The 19,026-nt window shown below is 42.2% G+C and overlaps 1 protein-coding gene across 2 annotated transcripts in view; it reads left to right on the top strand.

The window, feature by feature from the left end:
* Window positions 1-19,026, top strand: part of LOC119653564 — a 277,399-nt gene that overhangs the window by 175,021 nt on the left and 83,352 nt on the right. The window contains exons 7-9 of one of the 2 annotated variants that reach the window (XM_038058277.1): window positions 11,035-11,201; window positions 11,273-11,367; window positions 12,439-12,540. In XM_038058277.1, coding sequence (XP_037914205.1) covers window positions 11,035-11,201; window positions 11,273-11,367; window positions 12,439-12,540 — 364 coding nt within the window. The remainder of the gene's footprint in view (window positions 1-11,034; window positions 11,202-11,272; window positions 11,368-12,438; window positions 12,541-19,026) is intronic. The other variant, XM_038058278.1, reaches the window with a different exon arrangement.

Here is a 19,026-nt window from a genome sequence, read left to right as displayed (position 1 = left end):
AAACCACAAGTACGGCAGAATCGAAATTTGGGGTTTTGGGGCAGCATTGAATGTTCAAACCAAGGGTATGATAGTATTGCAGATCCACGCAAGATCTCAACGTGACCTGACGTGAGCTAATCAGCGCGTCGAATTTGGTACTACTAAATATTACCTATATTTGCCCTTAGGTTCATGCTCAAGTGACTCTATCAAAGAAGTTATCCCGTGCCGATTTTGCAGACCTATCCTACGATACATCTAAATGAATCTATATCCTGTTCAGAGCCGGTATCTATAGTTGAGGGTACTGTCTAGATTTATCAAGGGAGCCATGTAGAATCAACACAAAAGTTCTTCTTGGTGTGATTCAAATTCGAGTGTTTGGGTTCTTTTATTTCTATAAGGATCCTGGGATGTTCTTTTTCCGGCAGTTCGCGCAGGATAGTTTTCTTATTCATTTCTCCTCTTCTCTCGGAGTTATGACCACGAGCTGCGTCCCGATCCCGGTCCAAACATATTTAATTCATCAAGGCTTTTCCGTAATTGGGTAGGGTTTTCCTGGTCGGATCTTTGTGTGTGAATAGCCCTCTAGCTGTCAGTTAAGATTGCAATGTTCTACCTCCTATAGTTCATTTGAAAGTTGAAGTAGACACACCTATCTATGGCGTACAGTTCCGCTTGAAATATGTTGGTATTCTTACCTTCTGCGTTCACTTCCTCTGCTGTAAGAGAACCGCCGGTATACCAGGTAATTCGGTGCTGATTAAACTGGCAAGTTGTTGCTATACCCTTCTAATTGTTTTGGAACAAGCGAGACTTCATTGACATTTTATTCCTCGGTGTCAGTACTTTGGGATGCTGCGTGAAAAAATATCAACTTTCGTTCGGTTTAGGCAGCTCTCCGCCTCACTGCTACCTCGGGCATTTTGAAGATTAATCTCTAATTTGTACGTGAAGATGAAGAGGAAACAATTCCAGATATATTGTTCAGTATGTTCTCATGGCTCCAGTGATACATGCATGCATAAGTTTGTTCCTGGCTCACTTGGGGATAAGAGCCTTCTGTTTCCGCATGCGATGTATTGTCAAATTGACTATCGATGTCCGGAAATGCACATAGATTTCTTTGCTATTTATTTGTCGCATAGTGCATCCATCAGCTGGTATAGACCGGTCTCAGTTGGTGTTCATGCTCGTATGCATGCTAGTATGAATATAGAGGATTACGCATTAGATTTAGAGTCCAAAATCTTCTGCGCTGTTTCGTCCGGCAAATTGGCCGAAAGATCTAGTTGATAGGAATACCCGCTTTCGTCCTCATGCCCCTGGTATATGTCTAAGCACAACAGTGGCTTTTACAAAACTCAGCAAAAGAGCTTGAGTGATTTCTAGGCACTTTTGGAATAGGGCTAGGAAGATACCATCCACTGCCACTGATTTCAGACTTTTAAGAGCTTCTTCAACATTTTCAAACTTTCTTTATTCCTTCCCTTGTCCGTTATCGGGATGTTCGTCAGAATGGTACTGTCATTCATAGTGAGATATGATCGCGTGAAACGAGCTTTTTAAGGATAGGCCCCCTTGCCCTTCTCGCTAAAACCTAGCATAGTCTGGATGATGGTGTAGTCTGTCCGATCCCGATCCTATTCACTGGGGTATGTCATTTCATAAGATGACTACCATAGCCACATAGCTGGCCTCATATACGTGTTTATTGGTTCTGTTGAAGGTTTAACCATTATTTCCAGCTTGCTGCTGAGAAGGTTAAATGGCAATATTTCACGAGACTACTAACTTTCTCCGATGATGTCGTCTCTCGAGATACCCAGCAACCCTCTCTATGCACTTTACCTTGGAAGAATGGTGTAAACCTTTCGTTTTTCACAACCGGTGTCCTAAATTATCTGTTTACTTGGTAGGAAGGAAGCCCATGGGTCTGACCCAGAGTTCTTGAGCCAGCATTATTCTAATGGCATCACTGGGAATTGCAAAGGTAGCTTTTGCATAGTGTAATTTTATCTGTGCTATTTTAGTAGATGATCTAAATCGAGATCATCCAGTTTCTTCTTCTCAACAAACAACTGGTTTACCACCCTCTTGCCTCCTTCTGCAGTTTTGGCCTCGACGATCTTTCTGCAGGATGCATCGGAAAGCATCCTCCGAAGTATCCTTCTCCGGTTTCTGAATGTGCGCTTCCCCTGGGAATTGCTCAATCTGTAGTTGATATGGCACTTGCGCCCTTGATTGCCGATTGACGATCGTCTATCCACTCCCATTGTGAGTAGGTTTATTTTGTCCGCATCTAGGCCTGACAAAAGGGGGTAAAAATGGGGGGGGGGGGGATTCCATTCACAATATGGTAGGCCATATAATTAAAGCCGTATAATTTTCACCCCGGCTTGGTTTTCTTGCAGAATTTTGAAGAATTTTTGAAGTTTTTGAAAACAGACTTAGCCAATGCTACTGACACTCCGATTGCTGGTTACGGTCCCGGTATAGGGGAGATTGACCCCTCTTTCGCTAAAGCATCCGAGATTTTATTTCCCTCTACGCCACAGTGATCAGGTACCTAGAGTAGTTCCACCGTATTGAATCTAGAGATAGAGTTCAAACGGTTTCTCCATTCCTGAACGATTTTCGAGGTGATCAAAGGATTACTCAACGCCCTCAATGTAGCCTGGCTATCACTGCAGATTGCGATGCGCCTGCCCTTCAACCGCTAGTTAATCACCCAATTTGCCGCCCTTAGGACCGCATAAACTTCGGCTTGAAAGACCGTTGCATATTGTCCCAAAGGAAAACCCCACTTCTGGTTTTTATTCGAGAGGTAGAGGTAGAGCTCCAGAGCCCTCTCCTGTTTTTGAGCTATCTGTGTAGAAGACTTCCGTATATCCCGCCATGCATTCCTCTGGGACTTCCTTCTTATCTCTTAATTTGGGCAATCATGAGATTGAGAGAAGGCTTCTTTGTTTCCAACGTTGAGGCTTTGGGAAGATACTCTGAGTGTGATTATGTGTGCTCCTGGTATTTTGTCTCTGGCGCACGTCGGTACACGTCGCAACCTGGTAGTTTAGAGACCAGTGCCTAAGCCTAAGCCATTGTAGAGTGTTTTCCGTCTCCCCTATTTATCAGATGTAGCCGAAAACGTATACCGTCAAACACAAACTTTCCATTTCATTCAATACACATCTGGCTGATGATCAGGTTTTCCATTTGCTCCGAGCTTTGGTTCAGGAAATTACCTGGGTGGAAAAGATAGGTCAATGTTCTTGACGGTATTTGCATATCTAACGCCGTTCTGTTTTCTATCTCCACTTCTAACGTATCCGCGGCTTCCTTCCTCTTCAGTTCGGACTGGAGTATCTGGCTTAATCGTTCCTATTTACCTTCACATCAGCTTCGCTCTTGGAGACTTAGTTCTCTTGTGATCCCTTTTGAGGAGTATGGTTTCAGGTCTTTCTTTAGATTATGCAGATATCCTCCCTTCATTCTGATTGATCTTTGCTGGTAGCCATCTTCGCAGCAGGTGAATGTTGAGCTTAACTCGATTGCTTGACTTAGTTTTGCCACCAGGTTAGGAGTCCTGGGGAGATGTGCTACTACCTGACGTGACAATTTGCGTCAGTTATGGAGTCTTACTTGCTGGTTGTTATCATTTCTTTCATTTGTATTCTCACAGGTCTGGGGTTTAAGACATCTGTCGTGCCATAGCCGTCAGTAGGACAATAAGGTCATGCTTACTTACCGAAATGGCTAGGTATTATTCGTTTTAATACAGTCAGTCACATACCCCCGACAAAGGGTAGAGGATGGGTTTGGCTCTGGGAGAGCTTTATATTAACTTCGAAGATTCGCAAGAAATCTAGAGCTCCTCTAGGGTACTTATGACGTCCATACTTCTTGGATTTGCCTGAAATTATTTTGACTTATAGGAACAAAATGAGTACAAATTAGTTTAGAGCAGCAAAAGTGAAGTGATTTTCAGTCTCACGCTACTTCTGATTTGCCATCTTAGATTTGTGAGCTCGCATGCCTATATATGGCCTAATTCTATCAATGAAGCAAATAACCTCCTCCAATCAGTACTACCATATCAGTAGTCAGTATTCTGTCAGGTGACTAATTTCTGGGAAAACAGAATTTTTTCTATTGGCTCCTGTCATCTGCTCTCAATAGTCTTATCAACTTACCCAAATTATCTTTGCTTTCCAAAAATATTCGTCACAGATTCCAGTCAACGAATGATAAGACAAACGCGTCATAAGCTTCGAAGAATGTTTTTTTTTTATCAGATACTTTTATTCCATGTAAACAAGAACGAAAAGATAAAACTCAAAACCCAAGCATTCTCAAACGACCACTCACACCTAACTACAATTCTTGAGATATTTTTTTATCAAGATGTAATTGTTTCATTAACATTCTTTTATGTAAGAAGATAATGAGAAGTAGCTTTTTTCTTTTTTTTTCTCTTTTCTTAAATTTACTGCCATTTGAAACAAGATACAGGTGCGCAGCTACATAGGAGTATGTCTGTAAGATTTAATGATGAAAACATCCCGTGGTCTAAGTTCTTAAATGAATAGTCTTCAAGTAACGTCTAAAATGAGTGTGAGTGATTTAAAAAACTTTTGTTGGAAGCATTCTGATCAATTGGAATGATAAGTGGGTTTAGATATTTAAGTGCTGGTACTAGTGTACATAGATATTTTCGTTTTGTGTAGGAGGCAGATCGTGAATGCACTGCGTATCTAAGATGTAGACATTAAGCCAGTCTAGTGCGTCCACCTATTAGGGTAATTGTTTTAAATGGAAAAGTAAATTTTTTATTGGGGATTTCAACTTAATTGGAACCTTCAGTGAAAGCGCATGTGCGTATGGGTGGGCTAAAGTGAGCGTACTATCAATTACGTTGAATGTCTGAAGGTTGAGACCTTTTTCTTTGTACCATTTTGTTCACAGATCGAAATGGTCTGAGAAAATTGAAGATTTAGTTTCGTTTATAAGTCAGGACAATAAAATCTCTATACTATTGAGACCCTGTCCATTCGTCAAAGCATTTAAATCTTTTGGGCCTGTGCTTAACCGAGTTAGAGGTCTGGTATTTAAGCAGGCTTCGATCTGGGCCAGCATAGTTTATTCCTCTCCAACATTCAGCAGATAAGAGCTGAGAACCTTTCCCGAATGTCGTCGAACTCACTCCTGCGGTAGTTGGGCAATCATTAGATGACTCGGTCTCGCATTGACCTTATAGTACGTCACGTATTTCCTGATAACTGAGTTAACTGCCGTGGCTTCATCCACAATCCAAAATTTTTTACGAATCGTAGTGTAAACCAACCGCTGTCCTCCACATACAGTGAGATAGTGTTAATATTTGATGATTAAGTTGGCTAAGTGGGAACGCGGTGAAACTATTTGATACTTCACACTACTTTTCTCTTTTCTTTCACCTAGTCTGAGCACTCGCCCAGGATACAGGAATGACTCTAGCCTTATAAAATGGTTGGAGTTAGGCAAGGGTCTGTCATTGTAAAAAAATTGATTCTGATTGGAAATGCTTCATGTTAGATTATACGGATGCAACAGGTTTCCGCTTTTTTCTTCTGGGAGATTTTCGAGCTACTTTTGAAGCTCATGAGGTACACGTTGTGGGTTTATATTTCGATACCAGCTGCAGCATTCTCGGTAGTCAAACCTTCTTTTGACCATTGGTCCCCGAATTTGTTTAACCATTTGGGTCCACTGCAACAGAATCCGTTGCTGATTAGAGGTAAGGGGAGTGTTCCACGTCAAGCATATCTGCAGGATTTGACCTGCTGTCTATATGTCTCTATTGCTTTAAATTTGAGTTGGTTTGGATCTAGCTCATTCTATTTGAAAACCTTCCATTTGGATGCTGGATGTCCATGCAGTACAATTGTCAGCTACCTTTGATTTGGACGTCAGGAGTCTGGCAATTCATCGTTCCTTCTAGAATTTGTATGCGTATGTAAACGGCAGCTGTTTAAATGGCTTCAATCAATCTCTCACTTGCCTAATTCAACCATATAGATATTTCTTTTAGTGCTGACAATTGGGCCTTTGCCATTTTTCCTCGAGCTCGTTGTGCACCGGCTCGTCCTAATCCATTTTTTAGCCATAATTGTTGCATGATGAAGTTGTCGACAACAATGCAGGGCTGTAACCATCCTACTAGGTCGGCGAGTTTCGCTCTTTCTGAGAGTAGCTGTGCGTTGTCCATCGGCTCGAGGCACACCTTGAAGGAGGATGAATCTCTGGCAGGATACCATCGTAACCAAGTGTCTTTATACGGTCATCTTTATGAATGTTGAGTGCTGTTTTAATTTCTCGATCATAAGGAAGAATAGATGCAAAAAGGGACTCGTGATTAGCTGCTAATTTTTGCAATTTTAAACCTCCTCTCCGAAGTACCGCTATTACACCTTATTGGAGAGTTTTAACTTGGTTGATAGTACTTAGCACATTGTCCACATAAAGTTGGTGTTTTATTTACTCACACGCCTGAAGTAAATACGATTTTTCATCGTCTGCGAGTTGATACAAGGTCCTTATGGCCAAAAATGGAGGACTGGCGGTTTCGTACGTAACTGTCGTTAGTCTATAGTTTTTGATCGGTTCTGAAGGATGGCTTCGCAATAGAATCTGTTGGTAATCCTGATCTTGGGCCGTAAGTATTTTTCGATACATTTTCTCTATGTATGTGGGTATGACTTATCTGATCCACCTCCTACATTTCATCACGATGTGGAATAGGTTATTTTGAAGTTTTGGACCGATTGGAAGTGTATCGCTGAGCGGTTGGTTGAGATGCGTTAAACACCACTCTCAATTTTGTTCCTAAACTTTCTTCCTTGCACACAGCATGGTGTGGTAAGTAATGATTATACTTCGAATGTCTGTTCTGTTCTGGTGTTTCAACCGTGTGACCCAACTGTATGTATTCTTCCATGAACTGTTTATATCGTTGCCCCAAGTTCTCGTTGTTACTCAGTCTTTTTCTAACTGAGGAAAACGAAGGTGCGCCTTCGTTGAGAAGTGCGAAAATCTTTTGCATGCTCTGCCTCTTCATTGTTTCGTATCCTTCTTATACCACTGTCTCTTCTGGTGTTAAATCATGACTGATAGGTGCTTCCGTGAGTTCCCAGAATCATTGTATTAATTGGTCCGTCTGCTCATTGGTGCTAATAAGAGATACATTCCTCGCTAGACAGTTTTTAGCAGATATTGGCCCAAGCCACGCGCAACAAAATTTCGTGTTGAGCCCACAGGGATATTCCTTGATGAATCCAGGCAGTGTCACCGAGCTACAGAAGTCTGCTCCGAGTAGGATATCGATGTGTCCAGGTACATCGCAGGATGGATTTGCTAAATCATTGAAGGATAACTTGTTTGAGGGAGTCCCTTGAGCGGGGACCGAAGGGTAAATGCTGGTACTATTTGGTATTACCATTGTCGACACGCTAATCACCGCACATCCAGATCTTGCGGGGTCTTTGATACTATTATGCCCTTAGTTTGAACTTTCAACATCGCAAATTTCGATTCTGGCATACTTAGGTGTAGTCCAAGTAATGATTAAACTTCGTTGTGAGCCCGAGTCCATCAGCGCTCGTAGCGTTACTAATTCTTGCGAAGCATTTCTCACCCTCAATTGAGCCGTGGCCAATAGCCTCACCCATTAACGAATTGGTAGTACGGTGGTTGACATTAAACCAAACATTTAAGCGTCTCCTTCCGAATAAGGTTGGCCTGCGAAACCGACAATTTTGGAAGTTTGAAAGCGGGAATAACAATTAGATTCACTCGCTATGTGCGACAGTGTATAGTTACCAGCGTATATTTCACACCACCGGTATTTATCAAAACTTTCGAGGGTGCCTGAAAAGTGTGCAACGTTTTGCCTGTGTCCGGTTTCCTTGCAGTATGTGTTCAAGAACTCGTCTCGTGATGCATTTGTACACAAAACAATTGATGTAACTCATAGTTGCATCGCATTCCCCATACCATCCCTTCCCATCCATCCTATTCTGTAAACTTTTCGAAGAATCTGTTCTCACGATGCCTTCCTGAATAGGTTTTGCTTTTAACATTTGAATCATCTATTTAGTTTTTTACCTCGGGTCGACACTAGATTTGCTACTGTAAAATGTGACGCTTACGTGTGGGTTGTCGTTCACCGTGGTTCTGGTGCTTTCTATTTTCGAAGAGGACACCACTATTGTTCGGTACCTGGGGCTTATTTATCTGTTATCAGTACTGCAAAACACCCTAAAGGAAGAAAGAGAGAACTGTGAAGTCTTAATTTTGAAGGGTTTGAAGTTTTTGTCGGAGGAGAATGCGTAAAATATCATCATCACAAATAACTAGAATCAGCGTATCGTTGCAGCGTCCCCTCTGCAAGTCAAATTGACGTTGCTTCCCCTTCTCCAGGAGCTCCCGTCCTGCTGCCCTTTGGCATTCTGCCTTCTCTCCACGTAGATTGATTCTACTATTCTCATATGGACCACTTCTTTGAATATCCATCGGGACCGCTATTAAGCGGTAAATCATGTATTCCCTACCCCGATCACTCTCCCACTCTAGAGCGTCCTCTCAGACCGGCATGCGCTGCCTATAATGGTGTAGAGTGAACAGCTCTGGCCACAAGTAGTCTGCGGCTGTACCTTGGGCTCTGATATTTTTATGTTCATGTGTCTCTTGAAATTGATCTCCGCGTCAATCATTACCCCCAGGTATTTGGAAAACAACTTTGAAGTGGATGATGTGGCTGCCAACAAGAGTAGTAATACTGCTAATAGTGTTTCTTTTCCTAAGGTTGGTAGTCAAGAGTGCCTCCGTCTTTTGTTACAGAGGGTTAGGGTGAAGCATCTCTAGCTACACTTTTATGGCGCTGAAGGTTTCATTTGCATACAATTCAACATTTTTACGTTGTTTCGCAACGACCACCACGGCTAAATCATCCACGAAACCGATTGTCGTGGAATTTCTTTGGGAACGATAAGGATATGTTCGTGATGGGTTCTGTCATCGCTGAGCTGAGCCCTACGGTATCATCCCCCAAAGTGTCTTTTCCTAGAGGTAACTTTCGAGTAAGACACTTCTCTTAGCCAGTGTGCTTTTTACCCCTTCTCATTTGGGAGAATTTTTGCCGTCCAATACTTCCACGGCATAGCATTTATTGAAAGACATCGCATCTCGCGCCAGCTCCAAAATCACGTCTACGGCGTCGATCGTTGAATAACCTTGACGAAAATGAATTCTGTGATAGGAAGAAGTCTATTGTAGATGACCTTTTCTATTGTTGCTTATTGAGCCTCTGTAGCGAAACTAGTTTTTGCCTCTTCTAGTAAGTGTGGAGATGTCCTTCTACCATGCATGCCTCAAAGAGGCTGAAACCCCAGGACTTTGCAGTTAGTTTAAGCGCTCTATCGGGAAAAGTATCTAAACAGGGATCTTTGTCATCGTTGATTTTCCGGCAAATCTCTCTTAGTTACCGCAAGTACCGTGAAGACGTCCAATGCTTGTGTATACGTTCTACGCTTCCTTTGCGGGCGAAGAAGTTACGGACAGGTCAGTTGTGATTTTCGACCCCTCATCTCTTTCATAGCAATCTGGTATGATCTTTTTCGAGCGTTTTGGTTTGTCTCCGCGCAAATTCTTTAAAGCATTCTCACTTGCTGATGCCTTAAGTCAATATCGAAGGTCCGCATACACTTCCCGTTTCTCGCTTAGCTCTAGTCTTCCCCTAGATCGTTCGCAGACCCTTTGTACTCGCAGACCCTTTGTACTCCGCAATATCTTCGTTTCACCAATAGTTTGACCACCTATTGACGAGGATTCATCCCTCTGCAACACAGGGATTATGACCTTCGGATAACATCTTTATGAATACGTCCCCTTTAATAACGGATGAACCCAGGTTTCCAATTCGGCGGGAAAGCACATTGGAGCATATCCTATTATCGATCTGAAGGAAAATCGCTTAGTGGTTACTATGAGTATAGTGCGCACTAGTAAACTAAACCATTCTCTTGGCCATTGTGGTACTTATATATGTATGTGTGTTAAATCGACTACTGAGCCCGAGTTTGCCTTAAAAAGTCAACATATTTTCGATGTTCGCAAGCACCAACTCTAGCTCCGGGAAACCCTCGAGCAAAATACGGCCCTTGTTGTTCGTAGTTCGACTGCCTAATTCTCTGCTCTCTGAGTCGGCAAATGATGGATCCTATTTTCGAGTCCCAGCAACCCAACATTGCTTCAGCCGGGAAATTAATAGTTGCCATTTGTGTGCCTCCTTACGCCCCCCTGAGTCGCCTGATTGCGCACTTTTGCAAACCGAGTGATCCGAACTGTTTTTTTACGGCCACGCTGCCGATGAAATTTTCAGCCATCTTGTCCGGAGACTTCTTCAACTCCAATATCTCCCTTTTGGCAAAGTCTGATTCGGCTGACTCTTTAGAGTATGCCATATCACCTTTTTGATGATGGGTCATAATTTTCTTTTGCATATCACTTTTGTCTTGTTATGCTTCCGCGGTTACTTTTTGGGGGCGCCGCTGTTTCTAAAATTTTAGTTATTTTTTTGGGCTTTCCCTTTTCTAGTGGGATGCTTCTTAGCGTCCTACGAGGGCCCAAAAGAACTACCACTACTCCTCTTTTCGAGTTTAGTGTCCTTTGTGTGTTGAGGAAACATCATTTGCGTTGCCTGAGTGATGTTTGCTTTTATTGAGAGAATTCAAATTCCGTTGGCTATATTTTTAATCCCTTGCCAAAGATTACGTTTGTCCTTTATGAATGCGGACCATTCTATTAATTTCCCTCCTAGCAGGGCGAAGGATCAGTCCTTCACAATTTGTTTGATAGTCAGCAATTTATGACGGAAAGTTGTCACCTCCATTATGTCCAATAAGCAGATAGGACGATGCAATATTTGGTATCTCGTTTATTTGTTCCCAATTATTTTTCCTGATTGAACTTCCTTCCATCAAATATTCATTACTAAATATTTATCGTTTTACATTTCAGGCCTCGGCGTCGTTCGGGCTCGAGCATAGTCGTCTTAGATGGTGAAGATCTAAAGCCCTGTCTAACTGATGACTATATCAGTGGCAGTCACATACATTATCAGCCTTCAGATAGTAAAGATATAGACAGGGACATGTTGACAATGCTTTCGGTTAATCAAGATAACGGTATTCATATAAATTCCTGCATGCATTTCCAAAGGAACAACCACTAATCCTTGAAATCTTTTATATTTTAGGTCCACATCGTGAGATGGCAGTCGATGTTCCTGATACATTTATAGCAAGAAATAAAACCCCACCGCGGTATCCACCGCCTCGTCCACCTGTCCAGGTAAATTAAATATAAATTTAAGGACTGTCAAGTGCTTCTTGGATTGTGGAGAAATTGATTTATTTTTCTATAAACGCATGAATGATAACAACCGGATACAGATCATTAATTTTAACAGCATGTTTGCATACAAATTTGTAAATAATACATTTAATGATAAACACAATCCATGCATCAAACTAAAATTCATGATTTGGTAAACGGTTGATAATTTGGTTTAGTTTTGCCAAGCATCTTAACTCGTACATTCATCATCGGCAGACACAACAGCAACAACACCATTTTACATCATCTCAACAGCAAAAACATCATCATAACAATAACCACCATCATCACCAACAACAATTACAGGAACATCAACCACACCAACAGCAACAACAACACAATCATCAATTCTTTAAAACACTAAACACATTGGGCAATGGTGGTGGAAGTGGTGGCGGAAGTAGTACCCACAGTGGCGTCTCTATCGAACTGGAACCCCTTAATCATCTCTATCGCAAAAGTTCATCATCATTCGATGATTCCACCAAGCAATCATCACTGTGCAAAGATCCTTCCCTGTCAACAGACGGATCCCTATGCGAATCGGTGATAATCGATATTGAGTCGGTGAATTTCATGAACAATAACATGACCATAAAGCCACCAATGTCGACCTCATCATCGTCATCGATGCGTCGTCGGCAACAGAATGCAATCTGCACCAGTTCGATAAGTACTCATAGTTCCGATTCAGGTAATCTTGGTCCGCCCGAGTATGACGAGATGAACAATTCGATTATTGTAATACCATCCTCTCATCGGGAGCTACCTGTTGATGTTCCCGATAGCTTCATTGAGATTGTCAAGGTTCCACCACGCTATCCACCACCGGCTCATCTGTCATCGTTGTCATCGTCGTCGAATGCATCATCGTCGCGAATTCGCAGTAGTGCTAGTACGGCTATCCAGAAGCATGAGAGCAACAACAATAATAATAATATCAATCTAACTACCGCTTCCTCTGCCACCCTTCCTGCTAATATCGGGATGAATATGATGAATGCGACAACTAAACGACCACCACAGATTGTTAAGGAAGTCGTGAAGACGACTCGCTCCCTGTCGTCGCATGGGTCGTTTGAGAAGCAAAGAGCGCAGGGTCAAGTGGCTATTAAGCGAAATGATGAGGTATTCATCTTCATTTACATTTGGGATAGCACCTTTTATAAGGGATTTCACTTTTAACTAGAAACTTCTTTTGTATTTACATTGTCTTGGCCTTTAACTTCATTCCTATATGTAGTGTTGCGGTGACATTTTAACAACAGAGTAGTTTCCCTTGCAGTATATCACATATATTTAACGTGAAAGCATTCATCTAACATTTGCATAACTAAGTTGTACTTACAGATTTATATTTTCCTCGTAGTTACTAGATAGCTACTAATATATGCCATTTTGTAATCCTGAATCATTAACCATTCATTTTGTGTAGTGGAAACTGAATTTTGTAGGTAAAATTGGTTATTTTTTGTCAAAAAGTCAAACCTTTGAATGTCGGTAAAGTTCGATGTAGTTTGTTCCATTTGCAGTCAGCTCTGATCCCTCGTAGTTCTCAACTTCCTTTTGGCATGTTGACAGCATCCGATGTGAGAGTTTTCGGGCCACCATAATGTAAATTCGCTCAGCTGCGTTGGTGACAGGTCCTCGTATAGCGTAGTCAGCCGGATTCTCGTGAGTCCCCACATAATGCAATTGTTCCCGGGTGCTGCTTACGTAAACTTCACTCACTCGATTCGTGACAAAGTATTTCACCGAACGGACCATCCAGTTAACCATCAGAGAACAATTGTGGAAACTGTCCAGTAGTGGGTGACAGTATCAATCCAATCGTTACCTGAAGATTCATCAGATTGACTAGCAGCGGTGTCACCTTAGTTATAGCCGTCAGTACTCCAACTTTCAGTCTCTGACTGTCTCTGAGAATCTGAATGTATATGACAACAACAATCACCATTCTCGATGTGTCACAAGATTCATATAGTTCGATTCGATCCTTGGAGGTGGTCCCAATCTACCTTAGCACTTCAATAACCCGAATATTATTGAAATCCGTTATATATTCCTGCCATTCTTATGCTAACTCTGGCGGTAAGTCGTCATTCCATTCCAGTTTCTGAAGTCATAGCTTCTGTATCAATACCTTTCTCTTGATGATAATGGGCTGCAACCATCCGTGTGGGTCAAAAAGGGATGCGACCGTTGACGCCATTGTTCTTTTGGTCAGTCTGCCCATCTATGGTGGATTTGCACCAATGGTGAACATAAACATCTCTTTTTGTGGATGCAATTGATCCTAAGTGCCTTTATTCGGTTCTTCGGGTTGAAACTAAGTGGATGTACTTATCCCCGATGATACTCTGGTATGGCTTCATTTAGGTTCGAATTCCATTTGCGAAGATTGAACGCACCCATTGCAAGCAAGTTTTTTTCGCTTTTTCGACGGTGTCTACCCCAGTCAGCAGGTCGTCGAACATTGTTGAAAGCGGAAATCGCTCTTGCTTCTTCAGGCCCACACATTCTGTATTCTGGTGGTTTAGAAGCGAGCGCTTATTTCTTCTTCGTTTGATCGCCACACGATTCTTTGGAAACCTGTGCCCTTACTTCTTACTTGTTATCTGCCGATATATTGTGGGAACGTCTCCTGTAAACACGACAGGGTACATCCACCATCGCAAGAAAAGTGCGGTAATAATCGGTCTTATCATAAACAAGTCATTCAAGGTTTTCCAGATCCGGTTTCTGCTGATACATTGAAGACCACTCGTAGGTAAGTTATGCTAGATTCCAAGATGTGGAAGATAATATAAGGGTAAACCAATTTCATCCTTTGGTACCTTTTTCACAGGTTCGGAGTCTTGCAGGCATTTCTTGTAATTCTCAAGCAATTTCACGTTGCGCGTTCGTGCGCTTCGTATTTTAGAATTCCCAACTTACGCGATGGGGCCAGGCTTTTCCTCGGGTCAACATTGAATGAGAGTTGTAGTTCAAATCGGCCATCTTCCAGTTGTTTGGTAGCCACTTGATAGTGAGCTTCACACTCTTCTTCTTTGCTAAGCATCTCACTAGAGATTACTTCTCCCTGTTTCCAGAATTACTCTGGTCTTCTATCCAAATCACCATCATTACCCTTGGTTTTGTGGTCAAATCTGCGCCAGTCAACCCGATGTGAATATCTTTGACTAACGTCGAAGGCGGTAGACGCTTCGTGATTGTATCGATTATTAAGGAGGTAGTGCCAATTTCATAATTTGACCACCTTTGCCTTATGGTTATTGGTGCTTGCCCTTTATATTTTTTGGTTGTCCTTCCAATTCTGGATATGATTACTGAGGCACGCTCTCGTTTTAACCCGAATTGATTGGCTGCGTATTCCGTGATGGAGGAATTCTGGAAACCTTGATCTATCAGCTCTCGCAGTTTAAGGAAGTCGGCGTTATCATTGCGTATTTCAATTGTCGCCATTATATATTACCCGGATTAACCAGGTTTCTTTTGAATTGCTCGAAATTATACCTATCTTCCCTTTTTGGAGCTTTAATAGTGTCCGTATTTGTAGGGTGTAGCATGGAATGATGTTTCTTCGCACATGCTTTGGACATGGGCTTTGACGTGCATTCGTACACTCGATGTGCAAGTATGCAGTTGAAGCACAGATTGTTTATTTTGGCAAAACTTCTTCGGTTGTCTACGGTGTAGACTTGAAATTGTGGGCACATTTATAGACTGTAGACTTTTTTTTTGTTAGCCATGCCAGGATATGGAATCTTCTAAAGACATCAGTGGAAACCGTGCCTGCGTACTAAACCACACCCGTGCATCCTTCAACTGATAATAATAATAATAATTGTTGGCGCAACAATCCATGTTGGATCAGGGCCTTGAAGTGTGTTAGAGCACTTCATTCAAGACTGTAACGGTACACTAGGAGACAATGTGGTCAGCATTGCGCTCGCCCGAGATTATTACCCTGATTTGACTCAGGTACTCTTTCACAGCTGAGCCGGCTGGTATCCGACGTCAAATCACGATGCAAATTCCACTGCCACCAGTGAGATTTGAACCGCGACCTTCCGTATGACAGCCTAGTGCTCTAACCACTGAGCTATCCGGATACTTCAACTGATCACCCCGCGAAAATGTCGTTGGATATTACTTCGCAGAGCCAGTTAGCAATTATGCTGTCATTTCGGTATGGCTGTTCGCTCCCCTTTTCCTTTCCGCTAAACGGAACACATTTTGCACGTTGGTTACGAACGACATTGATTCCTGCCATTTTTCTCCAGACTGAAGCTCCGAATGTTGATCCTCCATTTTGCATGTTCTGCGTCTTCTTCCTCGCCTGGGTAGGTTGGGCAGTCTGGCGAGCCGTGATGCCCAAACCTCTGTAGATATTGGCGGTAACCACCGTGACCAGATAGAAACTACGTTAACTGGTAACTACAAGCTCCTTGGCAACGATTGACCCACATACGGATGATCGGTATCAGCTTATGCGTCCATCGGCTTTTCGTTGAGCTATCCGATCGAGTCTGCCATCTGACCATTGATGATGCCCTTTCCTCGTTCTTGATCAATTGCATAACGTCTTGGGTTGTCCTTTTCCTGATGTAGATTCGTGACATTTTTTCAGCCAAGATATCTACCAGCAACAGCCTCTGTACGAGCGCAATAGGGGACTCCTGATTTCCTTAGTCGTCAATGCTGCAGCCCCTACAGGAGCAGCATAGCGCAACACTGAGCTAATGACCAGATAGCAACACTCTACTGACGTATTGGGATTCAGCAATATTTGGCAAGATTCGCGAGAATGCTACCTTTTTTTGGACGTATTCTACATGCACTTTGAATTTGGGTCTAATGTCGGGCATCACAACTAACTACTTTACCGCTTCCTTGCTTCTTATAGTCTGGCTTCCAACTCGAACTTTGAAGAATTCCAGGGTCTTTCGGCTTGTTATCTGCTTTGTGAGTCCTAGTCCGGCAGTTTCCAGCCAACTATTAAGCTTCCGGATCGCTTCGTTGGCTTCTGCCTAAATCCCATGAATGTGCTTAGCAACTACAACCACAGTAATATCGTCCCCTTACCCCCTTACCCTTTCTGGTGAATACACCCGGAAAACTCCATCATACACGATGTTCCATAAGAGTGGACCCAGTACCGACTCCTGAGGGACTCCAGTTGAGACACGGTAGTAATTTGTGCCTTTGTCGCTCTCGTACTTTAGCTCCCTGTCTGTAAAGTAGTTAGACACTATGTTTCTCAGGTAGTGTGGAATGTTTATTCGGATAAGGGACGTTTTGATGGCCAACCAGTTGCGTTGAAAGCATTCTTTACCTCCAATGTGACCACTGCGCAGTACTCTTTTAAACCCCACTGCCATCTCTTTATCTTGTATGGCAGTGGCAGCGGAGTCGAGTACCACCATGAACCCACACATTATTATCTGGCATTTTGTATGGTTCGCTGATTAGAACCACGTCTGCTCTCTCGTCTACTACAGTTTGTGCCAATAGATCCTGAGTCGTCTCGCAGTGACTGAGGTTTATCTGTATTACCTTAATATTGATTTTGCAGTATTCAAGGCTCCCCTGAACACTGGACATTTATTACTGTCAGTTATGTGGCTAGCTTTTTTTGCCTGCTTTTTTCTATAGAACATAAACGATGGTGTTTTATCGCAATACTTCGCTATATGGCCTTAACCTCCGCATCTTCTACATAATTTTGAACATTTTTACAATGTTTGGAAAAGTGTGCAAATTCCAAACATTTGAAATATTTGTAATCCTTGCCTGTTCCCGGATGCGACAGATAGACAAACTGACCCAACCTAATTTTATTTTTCCTACTTTCAAAAGTTTCTTCGCGCTCTCTGCGAGAAGTATAAGTTCTATAGTTTGTGCGCTGGTGTACTGGCCAATAGTGCGCTTGTTGTCGTATCTTTTCATTAAGAGGTCCCAAACTGCATAGTAGTTGGCATTCGACATGTTAATATGCCCAATTTGTTGAGACGCTTCACGCCTGAACTGATGCCCGAAGATACTGTAGTTTTTGCACCCTGGGCAGCATCTCGTTGTCGTGGATAAGAGAATTGAATAGGTCTCTGAACGAAATCCAAGCTGAATAGGTTTCATCAAACGTTGGAACCTTAATCCGTTCCTGTCTGACCACGTCTGGTTCTGATAAGGTTCCATCCGCCGAACCATTGGTATGTATATCGGCTCTTGAACTCCTGCTTTTCCATTCGCATTCGGTCTCGGCTGCTGGTGATTGTCTTCGCAAGTCTTCCATTTTGAATAGTCTTTCCAGTTTCGCTTCAAAGTAAAGTTCGATATATCGAGTCATCGAACCCTTCTTGAAGTTCCGTATGGCCTTGAGCAACTCCTTCAGATTGTGCATATGTCCAAATTTTCGCTGCTGATTGTCATCAAGCCCTCAAGTTCAAAGTGGTTGTAAAATGGCGTGTTGTGTTGAAAACCCCAAGCGCGTTGTCAAAGTTTTGCTTCCACTTTGTTGCAAAAGTTAAAAATCTGGTGATCGATTTGTGCTTCTCCAAACGCGCTATCCGGCCCGACGGACCAAATCCGATTGACTAGTTTCAAGATTAAAAGGAGAATTCTCATTGGTTCTTTGACATAAATTTCGAAATTTATATTTGAGCCAGACTTCTCCAACCCAATCCAATCAACTAAAATCGAGCAGACCACCTCCACGATGATGGAAGTAGTGACTGCGCAACACTGCATTCTCGGATGGTAATCCTCTATGGTATTTATTTTATTGTAACGAGAGCCGAACATAATCCTTGGAACTTACAAGATCAACGGGAACCACAACGCAAACGGATACTGGAACACTCTCTTGGATCCGGGAATGTGCAATCCTTGTACAGGCCTAGAACACTAAACTCCCTCCTCGAACAAATCGTGAAGTACAAACTGAATATAGCAGTCTAGGAAACGAAATTACTAAACAAGCGAGATAATGAACACGAAATCGTATAAAAGCTCTGAAAGCTAGAAATCCAAGGGGGGGAATTGGTTTGAAGTGGCATTCAGAGTTGATAAAATATTTAGGTCACTTGATATAATCCTTTTGAAGAAAAGGATGAGGCAACTAAAAATAGCTTTGTGGACTTCGTCTCTACCAGGGATATGATACTCCACGTGTTTTTCATATAGGCGTATAAACAAAAGAACCTGATAGCCGACCTTTCAAAAAGATCAGACATTTTATATCTTAGAGAGTAGCAATTTGACACGATAGGAATAACTTTGACCTACTATAACTTTGCTAATAATAGTAGGATTTCCACCAAACTTTTCAGTATGATGCCTTCTATTAACCCCTATCTTGTTGATCTAGGATGGACTTAAGGAGTTCACAGAGAATTTGCAAAATATCATAATATAATATTATTAACTTTATTAGAGCAGATTTCGTAATGAGGAGTATTTTGAGGCATAAATACCATGCGCACAGACTACCATAATTTGTTTTCCAGATTTTCCGGTTGGATAGTTCCTGAGGAAGGGTCCTTGAAATAACTGACCTCTTTCAGCCCTCCAGTTATTTCTTCCTTTCACGAAAAGTATCAAATCTAATATCTG

Source organism: Hermetia illucens, chromosome 4 (genome assembly GCF_905115235.1).
Source record: "Hermetia illucens chromosome 4, iHerIll2.2.curated.20191125, whole genome shotgun sequence".
In the NCBI taxonomy this organism is placed as follows: Eukaryota; Metazoa; Arthropoda; class Insecta; order Diptera; family Stratiomyidae; genus Hermetia; species Hermetia illucens.
This window is presented reverse-complemented; position numbering and strand designations above follow the sequence as displayed.